Raw genomic sequence first — 16,797 nt, 5'->3', positions numbered from 1 at the left:
CAGGATCTTCATTTCTTTTTCTCTTATGGGCCCAATTGCCCCGGGGGTGGCTCAGGACCCCTTCCCTACCTGACTCACCTGCTCTCCCCACCCCTACCTCAGAGTTCTCAGAGGCACGTAGAGCTTCAGATCCCATTTGACAGTGTATATAAATAGCTTATTAATAAATAATTGGCTAATTAATTACCTATCAACACTGGACTCTTCCAGGAAGGAAAACAGTATCTCAGTCCCAGTTTTTCCCCAAGAAAAGGAAAGAAGATTGTGAAGAGAGTGTGTAAAAGAGGAGGACATTTTGAACCAGAAGGACTGTCATTCCTAGGCACCTATAGATTTTCATCTAGTGGACTGCGCTGCTCGCTCTCTCCCTGTCCCCAAGTTTCACCAGGCAAAAGCAAGCTCACTCAGCAAGGTCTGGTTCAAATGTCACCTTCCTGGACCCTTTCCTTTTTGCACTTACTCCAGGCAGAATTAATTCCTCCCATCTCTCAGTGGCCTTAACTGTACACAATTAAATTGCACTGAGTGGCCAGATTATTATGATCTCTGAACACATAATAATCTTGCCACTCAGTGTGTATAGATATATAGATATATAGATATATAGATATACATATATATATATATTAGAGGCCTGATGCATGAATTCGTGCATGGGTGGGGTCCGGCCAGCCTGACCAGGGGTAGGGGACATGGGCGGTTGGCCAGCCTGCCTGCTGGTCGAACTCCTCGTCAAGGGGACAATTTGCATATTAGCCTTTTATTATATAGGATATATACTGATTGGCCAGATTATTATGCTTTCAGAGATCATAATAGTCTGGCCACTCAGGGTATAGTTTCTTGTTTCACCCTCAGCCTAGGACACCACCTGGGTAAGTCATATCTGGTGGGCCCTCTGAAATGAATGAGTTGATGATGCTATTTCCAGGCCTGAGCAACTTTGTAAAGGGCAATAGACACAGATTTTAGTTCAAAGGGAGCTGAACCTGGACAAAACTATTTTAAGTGGAGATACTTGTTTTTCGTGCCTGTCTCCTTCTTTCTTTAAGTTTCCAGTGAATCTCACAACTTTGGCTCCTTGTTCTTCTAAAATGTTCACTATTCTGGTAAATTAATGCATGTCCAGGTGCTAAAGATTTGGTTGAAATCCTTGCTAGTAATAGAAAAATATAAACATAAAGTAATGATCTTCCTTTTTCCCTCTTTCAGTAACATATTAAAATTGTAGTCTAAGGAGTGTTCCTTCAATTTAGTCATCTTACAAGAGTTGCATCACTCCTCCAAAGACCAAGTAACTGCCTTTAAGAGCTTATAGACTAGTAGAGGAGATAGACATTTAAACAAATAATTACAACGTAGTGCTACAGTAGGGGTATAAACAGTGGCAGAAGGATACGGGGCAAGAGACCTATTCTGCCCGGGGTTGTGAGGAACAAATCTAAAGGAGGAGGTGATGATGCAGCCTAGGATTTTAGTTTCAGAATAGGAGATTTCCAGGATAAAGAAATGATCAAGTCACCCTAGCTGGTTTCTCAATGGATAGAGCGTCAGCCTGCTGACTGAAGGGTCCCAGGTTTGATTCTGGCCAAGAGCACATGCCTGGGTTGTGGACTCAATCCCCTGTGGGGAGCATGCAGGAGGCAGCTGATCCATGATTCTCTCTCATCATTGATGTTTTTATCTCTTCCTCTCCCTTCCTCTCTGAAATTGAAGAAGAAGAAGAAGAAGAAGAAGAAGAAGAAGAAGAAGAAGAAGAAATGATCAAGTCAGAGAAAGCGAATGTATACTTACATGGATGTATGACATAGAATGATATGTTTGAGAAACTAGAAATTGTTCAGTGTTGCTAGATGGGGATGGTGGTGGTAAGAAAGGAGCCAAGGGAGGTGTACAAGGCCATTTCATTAAGATGAGAGACCAGGGCCTTCGCTCAGTGGTGTCCGCCCCCACGGATCCGGGGGTTCAGTTCCTGACCCAGGCTACCTGGATTTCAGGTTAGTTCTCCACCGGTCTGGGTGCCTGAAGGCAACCAATTGATGTGTCTCTCTCACATTGGTGTTTCCGTCTCTCTCCCTCTCTCTCTCTCTCTCTCTCTCTCTCTCTCTCTCTCCCTCCTTTTCTCTCTAAAAAGCAATTGAAAAAATATACTTTGGTGAGGACTAACAACAACAACAAAAATTATAGACTAGGGCTTCTCAAACTATAGTAAAGGGCCGAAGCCGGTTTGGCTCAGTGGTAGAGCGTCGGTCTGCGGACTGAAAGGTCCCAGGTTCGATTCCAGGCAAGGGCATGTACCTTGGTTGCAGGCACATCCCCGGTAGGGGGTGTGCAAGAGGCAGCTGGTCAATGTTTCTCTCTCATCGATGTTTCTAGCTCTCTATCTCTCTCCCTTCCTCTCTGTAAAAAAATCAATAAAAGATATTTAAAAAAAAAACTATAGTAAAGGGCCAATTAAAAAAAAATTTCAATCTGTTATTCACTACTTCTATAAAATACACAAAGGTAAAATAAAATCTTTATTTTTATTAGCCTCAATAAATAAAAATTTCTCTCAAATTGCTGTAAAAGTTTCTAAAGGCTTACATTTAATTTCTGAATTTTTTTTTTCCATTGCAAATTGGTAACAAACTTTGAATAGCATGCCATAGTTGTTTCTTTAGACCTATGTTTTGGATCATACTAAGGGCCCTGGACTTGATCACAGAAGATTCTGAGGAATCACAAAGATTTTGTCATATGGGAGTGAAAATGTCAGATCTGCATTTAGGAGTAGTGTGGAGAAAGAGTTTTTTGGGTGCAAAAACGTTAGAGAGGCCAGTTTGCAGGAAATTAAGTGTGAGAAATTGAAAGGTGCTGGACTAAATTACTGGCATGAGATAGAGAGGAAAGAACAGATTTCAAAAGATTAAAATTAATAAGATCTGGTGATTGAGTGGCTAAGGGGTTGGGGTAAGAGAAGGGTTAGGGTGACTCTTGAGCTTCTAGCTTGGGTGATGGAGTAAATAGAACAGAGTGTTCCTTCCCAAAACTTTGGGAATTGTTTTCATCAAATACCATTTGCAATCCTTTCCCTAAATTAAAAAAAATTATGAAAACCAAGTTTTTCATAACTCATTTGATGACAAACCCTAATTTGTTATCTGAACTTATTTTGTGGTAGACCTGAGCTAAACTTACACGAGATAATTTATAGTTTTTGCTTATTACACAGGTTTATCCCAGTGTGACTATTTATATATCTCATTGCAGACATACAAATTTGTTCAATTACAGGGTACTGTCCCAGACCCCATTGGGATTGTTGCACTATATTTTGTATGCACCATATTACCTTTCTAAAGTTCAAAAAAATTCTGAAACACATTTGCTATCCAGATTTCCCAACCCATTTACTCATCAATCTTGGCTTGAGTTCTTTGGGTTATTTACATAAATCAGATCCACCTGCAGATAATGAATATTCATTGCAATGTATGCTATACACTCTGAAAATTATTCTCAAAGTTTTGAGCAGTGTCCTCATTATTAAAACAATGCCAAAATTTTTTGTGTGTGAAGTGACAGACAGAATTCATTCAGATGGTCAGGTGTGAAGTATTTATGGATAACCAGTCATTTTTATATTTTAGCAGTCAGTTGTCAGTGATCTGGAATTAGTTCCCAAACCTGGACTTAGTCCCCTGGTTCTCTGGTCGTTAGTCAAAACTAAAGTGTGAGCTCTGAATAATGAGAATTTGGGGCCTAGTAGGAAATGAAATGTGTGTGTGTGTGTGTGTGTGTGTATACAAGTTATTTTTAAAGTTTTAGGTTCACAAAAAAATTGAGAAGATAGCTCAGGGAGTTCCCATGTACCCCATATCCAGTTTCCACTATTATTATTATACTAGAGGTCCAGTGCATAAAATTCGTGCACAGAGGGGGGAGGTGGTCCCTCAGTCCAGCCTGCATCCTCTCCAATTTGGGACCCCTCGAGGGATGTCTGACTGCCTATCCAGTGGGATCAGGCCTGGCTTCCAACTGCTCCCTGCTTGCCTGATTGCCCCTAACTGCTTCTGCTTACCAGCCTGGTCACCCTCTAGCCTAGGGGTGTCGAACTCAATCAGAGAAGGGGCCAAAATCTAAAATCCAGCCTAAATCGCAGGCTGAATGGTTTACTGAACAGTCATAAACTGTCATTGTGATGGAAACGCAGCGGAGTGCAGTGATGACAGCGCGGTGCGGGCCTTGTGTTTGACACATGTGCAGTCTAGCCACTCCCCAGCCAGCCTGATTGCTTTCCTGCCTTCCCAATTGTCCCCAGCTGCCCTCCCCTCCTGACCCAGTCACCCCTAACTGCACTTCCTTGCCAGCCTGGTCCCCCCCAACTGTCCTCCCCTACAGGCCTAGTCACCCCTAATAGCCTTCCCCTGCAGGCCTGGTCCCCCCAACAGCCCTCTCCTGCAGGCCTGGTCACCCCTAACTGCCCTCCCCTGTGGGCATGATTGTCCACTACTACCCTCCCCTGCTGGCCATCTTGTGGCGGCCATCTTTGTGGTGGCCATCTTGTGTCCACATGGGGGTGACCATCTTTGACCACATGAGGGCGGTCATCTTGTGTGTTAGAGTGACAGTCAATTTGTGTATTATCCTTTTATTAGATAGGATTAGTATTGGTATATTTGCCACTATTAATGAATCAGTATTGATATATTGTATTAACTAAAAATTGGTAGTTTATTCAGATTTCCTTAGTTTCTTTCTTTTTTTTTTAAATATATTTTATTGATTTTCTTACAGAGAGGAAGGGAGTGAGATAGAGAGCTAGAAACATCGATGAGAGAGAAACATAGACCAGCTGCCTCTTGCACACACCCCACCGGGGATGTTCCCACAACCAATGTACATGCCTCTGACCGGAATCGAACCTGGGACTTTCAGTCCCCAGACCGACGCTCTACCGCTGAGCCAAACCGGTTTCGGCGATTTCCTTAGTTTCTATGTAATTTTTTTTTCTGTTCCAGAATCCCATACATGATACCATATTAGATTTGGTTCTCATGTCTCAGGCTCCTATTGGCTGTTTAGACTTTCCTTGTTTTTGATGACTTGACAGTTTTGAGGAATATTTGTAGAATGCCTCTCTATCAGAATTTGTTTAATGTTTTTCTCATGATTATATTAGTTTTATGGGTTTGAGGGAGGAAAACCACAGAGATAAAAATGCCATTTTTATCATATGCTATCAAGGATACTAATATCAATGTGATTTATTACTGTTGATATTGATCTCTCTAGGTCAGCCAAAGGACTGTGTGTATGAAACATAGAGTGACCACTGTCTCAGGGGTGGCCTTGACTTAGTTACTTTCTTTCTTTCTAAGAAAAATATATTTTATTGATTTTTTTTACAGAGAGAAAGAGAGAGGGCTAGAGTTAGAAACATCGATGAGAGAGAATCATCGTTCAGCTGCCTCTTGCACACCCCCTACCAGGGATGTGCCCACAACCAAGGTACATGCCCTTGACCAGAATCGAACTTGGGACCTTTCAGTCCACAGGCCGACGCTCTATCCACTGAGCCAAACCAGTTTTGGCTTGACTTTCTTTATGAGGGTAGAGAAAGTCTTGCCCATGGCTCAGTCCCATATTGACTTTTTATTTTATTTTATTTATTTATTTATTAAAAAATAACCTTTCAGTTCGCAGGCTGATTGATGCTCTATCCACTGAGCCAAACCGGTTTTGGCCCATATTGACTTTTTAAATATTCCTCCATTCTGAAAGCTTGAACAAACCACAGCAGTTACCTCCTTCCTTGAGTTACTCTCCAATTAATTAAGTTCTATCATCTTTAGTATTCCTACTCACCACCACCACTATCAGCTCCTCTTAAAAACAAACAAACAGATGCTTTGCTTTGACCAGTGTGGTTCAGTTGGTTGTGTATCATCCCATGCTCTGAAAGTTTGCTTGTTTGATTTCTGGTCAGGGCATATGCCAGGTTTTGGGCTTGAACCTGGTAAGGGTGTGCAGGAGGCAGCCAGCGAATTGATGATCAATGTTCTGCTCTCATATCGATGTTTCTCTCTTTCTCCCTCTCCCTTCCTTTCTGTCTAAAAATCAATAAAAATATTTTAAAAATAAGATGATTCAATTTCTACTAATATTTACTGAACACCTGTAATGTACACTCTGCTAGGCCCACACTGTGTGAAATCATTTAATGGGAAGCAGCTTGATGGATGGAAAGAACTCAGGCTTTGTAGTGTTAAGACGTGGGTTGGAAACACAGTCCAGCCCAATTAACACAGTCCAGCCCAATTACCTGTGCAATCTTGGGCAAGTTCTTTTGCCTCTCTTAGCCTTGGTTTCTCTTTAAATTTTTTATTTTTTTTATTTTTTATTGATTTGAGAAAGAGAAGGAGGCAGGGAGGGAGAGAGAGAAATAGCAATTTGCTGTTCTACTTAGTTATGCATTCATTGGTTGATTCTTTCTTCTTTCTTTCTTTCTTTTTTTTTTTTTTAATACATTTTATTGATTTTTTACAGAGAGGAAGGGAGGGGGACAGAAAGTCAGAAACATTGATGAGAGAAAAACATTGACCAGCTGCCTCCTGAACATCCCCACTGGGGACATGCCAGCAACCAAAGTACATGCCCTTGACCGGAATCAAACCTGGGACCTTTCAGTCTGCAGGCCGACGCTCACTGAACCAAACCGGTTCTGGCCATTGGTCGATTCTTATATGTGTCCTGACTTGGGGGCACACCTGCCACGTTGGCATATCAGGAGGATGCTCTATCAACTGAGCTACTACCCGTGCCAGGGCTGCCTTGCCTTCTTCTTAAATGGAGGTAATATTTGTCTCACAAGATGTGAGGAATAAAAAGCTTTCTCTTAATCCACACATTTATTTCACTTCAAAACATTATCCTATGACTATATTTTAAAATGCTAATATTTATTCCTATAACACACTGACAACACATTTTTTTTTGTGTGCGTGACTTCTGTTTTAAATAACTTAGGACCTTAGAAAACACAGTCATCTTTTTTTTTTTTAAAAAAAATATTTTATTGATTTTGTACAGAGAGGAAGGGAGAGAGATAGAGAGTTAGAAACATCGATGAGAGAGTCATCGATCAGCTGCCTCTTGCACACCCCCTACTGGAGATGTGCCCGCAACCAAGGTACATGCCCTTGACCAGAATCGACCCGGGACCTTTCAGTCCCCAAGCCCATGCTCTATCCATTGAGCCAAACCGGTTTCGGCCCACAGTCATCTTTTAAAACTTGCCCCGTCAGGCCCCACTGACAAAGATCTCTCAGTTATAAGTTTCTCTTAACAAAAAGATCGTGATAAAAAAGAAAGAAAACAGAAGGAACTTGAGAACAGTTTCCACAGAAATATCAAGTTCGGTCAAGGAGGCCTCGCCCATTCTGATTTTCTATTGGCTAAGCTTACCATCAATCGCACCAGTTGTAAATAAACTGGAGACGGAAGCATGTTGTTAAGGGGTGGGATCTTCCTGTCGCCGTTGCTAAAAACGAATTCTAATAGGCTGAGAGCTGCTGCTCCCGCCCTCTCGCATCAGTTTCTAATAGGCGGGATTATAGGATCGCGGGGAACTGAGAGCTTGAAGCTCCTCCCAGCCAATTGGTTGTTATGGGGCGGGTCTTGCAGGGGATTGGCTGCTGGCCCTGCCTGTTCGGGATTAGTTGCTGGGGAGAGACACGTGAGGAGGCGGTGGCGGGAGGCGACTATGGCGGGAGGCATGAAAGTGGCGGTCTCTCCTGCAGTGGATGCCGGGCCCCGGGGCTGGGGGGCCGGGGGCGGCGGGGCAGTGCGGCTGCTCCTGGTTCTCTCCGGATGCTTGGTCTATGGCTCAGGTACTGCCCGGGGCAGCAGCTGTCAAGGGGGCTGGTTCTGAGGGAGTGACAGAAAAGTGGGGAGCGGTCCCGGGCGAGGCGGGTTACTCTGCCGAGGGGCGCGGGCTTACGGGGAGAACGAAGCTTGGTGGTCGGAGAAGGGGCGCGGGTACTGCACCAGGGCCTGGGTGGGGGTGCCCTCAGTGGGGAGGAGCTTGGAGCCTTTTGGTGGCGACAGGAAGGGAGGCCCCAACTGGGTGGGTAGCGGTTCCTGGAGCTGCGTCCGCTGCAGGGGCCTCCTCGAGGTTTTTGGTAAAAAAGAGGGAAACGCGAGAACCATTCGGGGTAGGCAGAGCTGCCACTGCAAAGGGAGCATCTCATTCACTCAGCACATTAGCAGCACCTTCTGAGTGTGGGATTTGCCACGGCACGGTTGGCTGAGATGCAGTAATCTCTCGCTAATCGTTAGAGTCTAATGGTAAGGTCCTGGCCCCTACACGCCCTGTGGAAGGTTCCTGAAGCCGTTACATTCCCATAAAAAACAAAACAAAACAAACAAAAAAACAGATACAAGCGCCATTCAGCATGAATAGGTTTCTTGTGGAAATTTAATTCCTCAGGCAAATTTATTTGATACCTACTACTGGATAATTGGCTTTGGACTGAGTTGAAAATTTTCCTTTTCTGTTCTAATTCAGAAAACCTAGAATTTAAAATTCTTCATAACTGCAATTGTTACTTCTATAGATAGATCACCTATTTAATGTTTATGAATTCAACATTTGGTTGCATAATTGTGGTGTTTCTCCTGATTGGACATTAGCGGTGTTTTTAGCTTTTAATTTTAGGTAACACTTTATGTATATCTTTGTATATAACTTTTATTGCATTTTGATATATTTTTAGGATAGATTCTCAGAAATGAATTTACTAGGTCAATAGCTAAAATATATTTACGACCCTTGCTAAAGTACTTTACTGAAAAGGTGTGCCAGTTTGTACCACGATCAGCGATATTTACTTGACAGTGCCTTTGCTAACTTGATAGATTGAAAATGGCTTCTTAATGTAACTAGCATTTATTGCATTATTTGTAAGCTTATTTCAACTGTTATTAGGTATTTAATATTTTGTTTCCACTTTTGAATCGTTTGGAGTGTGTTTCTGTCCTTTGTTTTTGGCCTATTGTGATTTTTATTTATTGGGGTTTTTGTGGACTTTTAAAATCTTACTTGTATAAAGTTTTTTACATATAAAGGTTATAAATATATTTATAATCTGTTTATTTATTGCCCCCCTTTTTCTTTTTCTTTTTTAACCACTTAACTGCCATGCATCCAAAACGGAAACCATCCCCACACACGGCGAAATTTTGAATTTAATTAGAAAAATCAGTTTGCAATGGATATTATAAAAATAAATATATTACAATTCGGGTGTTTTTGAATTATTTCAGCTGAAAATTCTTAAGAAAAATGATTTTCAAGTTGGTCAGGGCTGCCACTTAGGGAAAACATTTTTTTAAAACAGGCTCGTGGCATGTGGGAAAGTTCCATCGCTTGAGTCTACAGACATTTATGGCATACAATGGGTTAAAATTCTCACCTGTGGACATGCTTAGAGGAAGTGGGGGAGGGAGGGGTAGGAGAGAAAGAGAGAAACTGATCATTTGCCTTCTGCTCTTGCCCTGACTGGGATTGAACCCACAACCCAGGTACCTGCTCTGACTGGGAATCAACAGGTAACCCTTCCGTGCACAGGACGACACTCCAACCAACAGCACTCCAGCCAGGCTGCCCCCTTTTTTAAATAGATGATTTACTTTTTTATGCAGTTATTTAATTTAATTTATTTATTTTTAAAATATAGTTTATTGATTTCTTACAGAGAAGAAGAGAGAGGGATAGAGAGTTAGAAATATCGATGAGAGAGAATCATCGATCAGCTGCCCCCCCACTCTTGCGCACCCCCACTGAGGATGGGTCCACATCCAAGGTACATGCCCTTGACCGGAAGCGAACCTGGGACCTTTCAGTCTGCAGGCTGACACTTTATTCACTGAGCCAAACCGGTTTCGGCTGATTTTATTATTTAGGTTTATTTTCATTCATGCTTAAAGAGCTCTTCAAATTGAATTGATTGTATTTTTTTGTGTGGTACAATTTAATTATTTTATTTTTTAATTTATACTAGTATTTGGTGTGAAGTGAGGATCTAGATAGATTTTATTTTCCAGTCAGTTGCCCCAGGCATCCCATTGAATAATCTTTTGCTAAACTCACTGACTTAAGGTGCTAGTTAATTTTTTTAATCCTCACCCGAGGATATTTTTTCCATTGATTTAAATATATATATATATATATATACACACACACACACACACACACACACACACACCCGTATTTTTCAGACCATAAGACGCACTTTCCCCCCCCCCCCAGAAGTGGGGGGAAAAAGTCCCTGCGTCTTATGGTCCAAATATAGCCTACACATATACTTAAAAAAAAAAGTTTTTTTACTTGCCCGGCTCTGTGTGGTCTCTGTGTGCTTGCCTGGCTCTAAAATGGTTCTAAATGCTGCTGTTTACTTTACAGGGTTGATTACATGTGTTTATGACTGTGATGTTGGGTTTTAATGCACATAAAATATTTTAGCACACTATTTGTTTCAGAATCTTTTTTTCTTCATTTCCCTTCTCTAAAAGCTGGTGCGTCTTATGGTCCGGAGTGTCTTATGGTCCGAAAAATACGGGGTGTGTGTGTGTGTGTGTGTGTGTGTATGTGTGTGTGTGTGTGTATGTATATATATATATATATATATATATATATATATATATATATTCTATTGATTTTTTTATTCAAGAGAGGAAGGGAGAGAGCCAGAAACATCGATGAGAAACAGAGAAACATAGATCAGCTGCTCCCTGCACATCCCCCACTGGGGATGTACACACAACCAGGGCATGTGCCCTTGACGGGAATCGAACCCGGGACCCTTCAGTCCGCAGGCCAAAGCTCTATCCACTGAGCCAAACCGGTTTAGGCAGAAGCACAGGTTTTAACATGAACATTTTGACAACTTGTGTAGGTTGTGGGCTCGATCCCCAGGGGGGACCTGCGGGGGGGGGGGGGGGGGGGGGGGGGGGGTTTCTGATCAGTGATTCTCATCTTTGATGTTTATGTCTCTCCCTCTCCCTTCCTCTCTAAAATCAATAAAGATAGATTTTTAAAAATAAATAAAACATGTTGCTGCTTATAAAAGTTTTATTTTTAAAAAATTGTGGTTTTTTTTTTATTGATTTCAGAGAGAGAGGGGGAGAGGGAGAGAGAGAAACATCAGTGATGAGAGAATCATTGATCGGCCACCTTCTGCATGCTCCCCACTGGGGCTCAAGCCTCAATCCCGGGCGGGTGCCCCTGACTGGGAGTCCACCTGGAATCCAACTGTCACTCTGGGTCATAGGTCGATGCTCAACCACTGAGCCACACAAGCTGGGCAAAAGTTTTACTTCTTTAGGAAAATGACATTGGAAAATTTTAAAGTTAGTTTTAAAACATTGTTACCTTTTCTTGGCATTGTTTCAACTGACATATGTTAGTGATACATTATATTACCTGGTGCTGTGGGAAAGAAGGAGTTAATAAGTGTGAAACTTGTTTTTTTAAATTTGTAAATACAGTAGTTTTAAACTTTATATAACCTTTTGTACAATCTCAATAAAATAAACTGTTGATGAGTGTATTCTTTTAGCATATTTATGAGTATATTTTTTAGCATATTTGTTAGACAAATGTCAACAGGACTTTGAAAAGTTTTCATTTTATGAAAGATAGGATTGGAGGAAATCCAAGTTAATATTGGGATAATTCCTAGTAAGAAATTGGTGGATGGGGTTTAGGACATGCTACTCTAAGATATAGTACGTTGGCACGTTGAATATTTTAATCTGAGGGAGTTTGAGAAAGCAGCAGAAGCAGGAAGGTCACTGGAACCTCTTACTTTGCCCTTCTTCCCTGAAACAGGCCATAAAATCCTTATATGAGCCCTGGCCGGGAGGCTCGGTTGGTTGGAACATTGTCACATACACTGAAAGGTGGTGGATTCGATTCCTGGTCAGGGCACATACCTAGTTTGTGGGCTTGATCTCTGGTCCTGGCACTTAAAGGAGGCAATTGATTGATGTTTCTCTTTCACATGAATGTTCCTCTCTCCCCCTTTCCTCTCTCTAAAGTCAATAAAAACATCCTTGGGTGAGGGTTAAAAAACAAACACACTCATGTGAGAGATGCCCTCTCTAAACCTGGAAGAAAGGAGCATCCTGTGTATGAAGGATGGACACTATGAATCCTAACAAACAGGCCTTGCTCAGTCTCGCCTAGTTTACCACATTTACCTGTCATGTTCCTTCAGATTGTCCAGTCTTCATCAAACCAGCATAAAAAGTACATAATTTTCAGGTTTCTTGAGGTCCTCATTTCCTTATGAAGGCTTCTGTATCACTTAAAAATTAATTTGTTGATTTTCTTACTTTGTCAGTTTAATTTGCAGGCCCAGCCAAGGTCTCTAAGAGAGTTAAGGAAGACCTTCTCCCCTACAATATCAAGACTGATTTTTTTTTTAAAGTTGAGATATAATTCACATACCATAAAATCCAGCCTTTCAGTGGTTTTTAGTATATTCACAAAGTTATGCAACCATCACCACTAATTCCAGAATATTCTCACCCATCCCAAATAAGACCCTATACACACCTTAGCAGTCACTTTCCATTCTTCTCTTCCCAGGCCCTGGCAAACACTCATCAACTTTCTGTTTCTGTGGATCTGCCTATTCTGGACATTTTGAATAAATGGAATAATTAAAAATGTGGCCCTTTTTTTTAGTCTGTATTCTTCCACTCATTATAATGTTTTCAAGGTTCATCCATATTCTAGTATGTATCAGTACTTTTTATGGCTGAACTAAAGGCCCAATGCACAAAATTGGTACAGGAGTGGGGGGAAGTGGGGGCCCTCAGCCCAGTCTGCACCCTCTTGCAATCTGGAACCTCTGGCTCCTAACCGCTCACCTGCCTGCCTGCCTGATCTCAACCCTAACTGCTCCCCTGTCAGCCTGGTCTCGCCCTGAACTGCTTGCTCCCCTGTGCTGGCCTGATCTTGCCCTAACTGTTTGCTTCCCCACCAGCCTGATCACCCTTAACTGCTTGCTCCCCTGCCAGCCTGATCACCCCTAACTGCTTTTGCCTTGTCCCCACCACTGTGGCTTTGTCTGGAAGGAAGTTGACGTCTGGATGATGTCCGGTCTAATTAGCATAGTACCCTTTTATTAGTATAGATAATACTCCGTTGTATGCATATACCTATACCAAGTTTGTTTATCCATTCATCAATAGGTGGACATTTGGGTTGTTTCCAGTTTTTTAAAATTTATTTTTATTTTTTTAATTTTAATTTTTATGTTTCTACTTTTTGGTTAGGATATTGCTGGTATGCACATGTGTGTACAACTTTTTGTGTGAACATTATGTTTTAATTTCTCTTGGTGTATACATAGAGGTGGAATTGCTGGGTTATATAATAACTCTGTGTTTAACTTTTTGAGGAACTGCTAAACTGTTTCCAAAGAGGCTGCATCATTTTACATCCCTGGTAGCAATGTCTGAGGGTTTCAGTTTCTCCACATCCTCTCTAACACTTGTTATTGTCCTCATTTTGATTATAGCCATCCTAGTTAGTGTGAAGTGGTATTTCATTGTGGTTTGAGTGATTCTTTTTATGTGCTTTCTTGGTCATTTGTATATCTTATTTTTTTCCCTTCAATTTTATGGTTCCAGTTGTACAGCTTAGGGGTTAGACAATCATATATTTACACATTGCTCTCAATCTTTTTAGTACCCCAACTGGCACCAGACATAGTTATTGCAATATTATTGGCTATACTTCCTGTGCTCTACTTACAACCCCTTTAACTATTTTGTAACTCCAATTTATACTTCTTAATGCCTTCACCTCTGTCACCCGACCCCCAAACTTCTTTCCCTTTGGCAACCACCAAGTTGCTTTCTGTGTCTATAAGTCTTTTCAGTTTTGTTTGTTTATTTTGTTCTTTAGATTCTATACAAGTGAAATCATATGGTATTTGTCTTTCTGTGATGGACTTATTTCACTGAGCATAATAAACTGTAGGTTTGTCCATGCTGTTGCAAATGATAAGATTTCACTCTTTTTTTGTTTTTAAAATATATTTTATTGATTTTGTACAGAGAGGAAGGGAGAGAGAGAGAGAGAAACATCGATGAGAGAGAGTCATTGATCAGCTGCCTCTTGCACACCCCCTACCGAGGATATGCCCGCAACCAAGGTACATGCCCTTGACCGGAATCGAACCCGGGACCCTTCAGTCCCCAAGCCGACGCTCTATCCATTGAGCCAAACCAGTTTCGGCAGATTTCACTCTTTCTTTTTATGTTCGAGTAATATTCCATTGTATATGTGTACCATACTTTATTTATCCCTCATATACTGATGGGCACTTGGGTTGCTTTCATATCTTGGCTATTGTAAATAACGCTACAATGAACATAGAAGCACATATATTCTTTTAAATTAGTGTTTGGTGTGTGTGTGTGTGTGTGTGTGTGTATTTAAATATACTTCTTTATTGATTTCAGAGAGGAAGGGAGAGGGAGAGAGAGAGATAAAAACATCAATGATAGGAGAGAATCATTGATTGGCTACTTCCTGCACACTCCCTCCTGGGGAGCAAGCCCGTAACCCGGGCATGTGCCCTTGGCTGGAATCGAACCTGGGACCCTTCAGTTGCAGGCCGACACTCTATCCACTGAGCCAAACCAGCTAGGGCTGTGTGGTTTTTTATAAATATCCAGAAGTGAGTCATAAGACAGGTCCATTTTTAATTTCTTGAAGAAATTCAATGTATTTTCCATAGTGTCTGCACCAATCTGCATGAGGGTTCCCTTTTCTCTACATCTTCACCATTGTATGTTTTCTTTGGAGAAATGTCTATTCAGGTCCTTTGCCCATTTAAAAAATGGGGTTATTTCTCTTTTTGTTGTTGAGTTTAGTCTTGTTATGTATTCTAGATATTATCAATAGATCTTTATCAGATATATGATTTGTAAACATTTTCTCCCATTTTGTGGGTTGTACTTTCAAAACAACACAGGTTTTTAATGTTTATGAAGTCTAATTTATTTTTTATTTTCATTTTTGCTATGCTTTAGTGTCATATATAAGAAACCATTGCATAATCCAAGGTACCTGTGTTTTCTATTAAGTTTTATAATTTTTGCTCCTATATTTAGGTTTAAGACTGAATTTAACTTCAAAATTAGTCTTAGCTTTTACCCTAAAACAAGTTTGGATTGGTGGGCATCATTGCCTTTAAAAAAAAGAAAAAAAAAATATTATTGATTTTACAGAGAGGAAGGGAGAGGGATAGAGAGCTAGAAACATTGATGAGAGAGAAACATCTACCAGCTGCCTCCTGCACACCCTCTACTGGGGATGTGCCCACAACCAAGGTACATGCCCTTGACTGGAATCGAACCTGCGACCCTTCAGTCCGCATGCCAAAGCTCTATCCACTGAGCCAAACCGGTTTCAGCCCTCAATGCCTTTTTTTATGTGTAACTTTGGCTTCCTAATGTTTGGATGAGGATTTTGTTTTTATGGGTTTTGTGTGTGTTTGTTTTTAGTTTATTTAAATCTGCTCACTTTTATATTAAGACCCAGAGAGATAACTACATTTCTACTTAAAATAGCACTTAATAAATTGCTAAGTACAATATAGAATTCAAAGGATAAGTTATTTAAATGTTTTGTGGTAAAGAAGGTAGATTGCAGAATTTGAATGGGTAGACACGAAAGAGTGGTCACTTTTTAAAAATGTATATTTTTATTGATTTCAGAGAGTAAGGGAGAGGGAGAGAGAGATAGAAACATCAATGATGAGAGATAATCATTGATTGGCTGTCTCCTGTACACCCCCCACTGGGGATTGAGCCTTCAACCCGGGCATATGCCCTGACTGGGAATCGAACCGGTGACCTCTTGGTTCCTGGGTCAATGCTCAATACCCAGCTGTGCAGAATGGTAACTTAAAAAAAAAATAAAAAAGAAAAAAAAATATATATATATTTGATTTTTTACAGAGAGGAAGAGAGAGGGATAGAGAGTTAGAAACATCGATGAGAGAGAATCATCGATCAGCTGCCTCTTGCACACCCCCTACTGGGGATGTGCCCATAACCAAGGTACTTGCCCTTGACCAAAATTGAACCTGGGACCTTTTAGTTCAGTTGAGCCATTGAGCCAAACAGGTTTCAGCAAGTGGTTACTTTTTAAAAAAAACAAACAGGTTTTTAATTGATTTTTTTATAGAGAGAGGAAGGTAGAAAGAGAGAGAGAAACGTAGATTGTGATGCCTCTCTCACACTCTCCACCAGGGTATCAAACAGGCCACCCTAGCATGTGCCCTAACTGGAGTTGAACTGGTGACCTCTTGGTGCAAGGTACAACGCTCAATCCACTGAACCACACCAGGGCTGGGCAAGAGTGGTCACTTTTACTTTTTTAAATATGTTTTTATTGACTTTAGAGAGAGGAAGGGATAGGGAGAGAAAGAAAGAGAAACATCAGTGCTGAGAGAGAAACTTCAATCAGCTGCCTCCTGCATGCCCCCTACTGAGGAGTAAGCCCTCAACCTAGGCATGTACCCTGACCAAGAATCGAACCATGACCAATGTGAGAGTGTGGTCACTTTTAAACTTTAACTGAGATTGAATACAGAATTTCTGAGAGGCAGAATGTTCTGTTTTGGTAAAACCAAAAGCAGTGCATATATTCATTGGCTATTCTTAAAACTAGAAACAACAGTAGGAAGAAAGCAACTTTGCAATCTTTTTAGTTTTGCTTAAAATACT

At 41.0% G+C, this 16,797-nt stretch overlaps 1 protein-coding gene across 2 annotated transcripts in view; it reads left to right on the top strand.

The window, feature by feature from the left end:
- Positions 1 to 7,720: 7,720 nt before the first annotated feature.
- NEMP1 (nuclear envelope integral membrane protein 1) overlaps positions 7,721 to 16,797 on the top strand; it is a 28,855-nt gene continuing 19,778 nt past the window's right edge. For both annotated transcript variants that reach the window (XM_036456617.2, XM_036456616.2), the window contains exon 1: positions 7,721 to 7,874. In XM_036456617.2, coding sequence (XP_036312510.1) covers positions 7,748 to 7,874 — 127 coding nt within the window. In that variant the 5' untranslated portion in view covers positions 7,721 to 7,747. The remainder of the gene's footprint in view (positions 7,875 to 16,797) is intronic.

This window comes from Pipistrellus kuhlii, unplaced genomic scaffold, assembly GCF_014108245.1.
Source record: "Pipistrellus kuhlii isolate mPipKuh1 unplaced genomic scaffold, mPipKuh1.p scaffold_m20_p_3, whole genome shotgun sequence".
Taxonomy (NCBI): domain Eukaryota; kingdom Metazoa; phylum Chordata; class Mammalia; order Chiroptera; family Vespertilionidae; genus Pipistrellus; species Pipistrellus kuhlii.
This window is presented reverse-complemented; position numbering and strand designations above follow the sequence as displayed.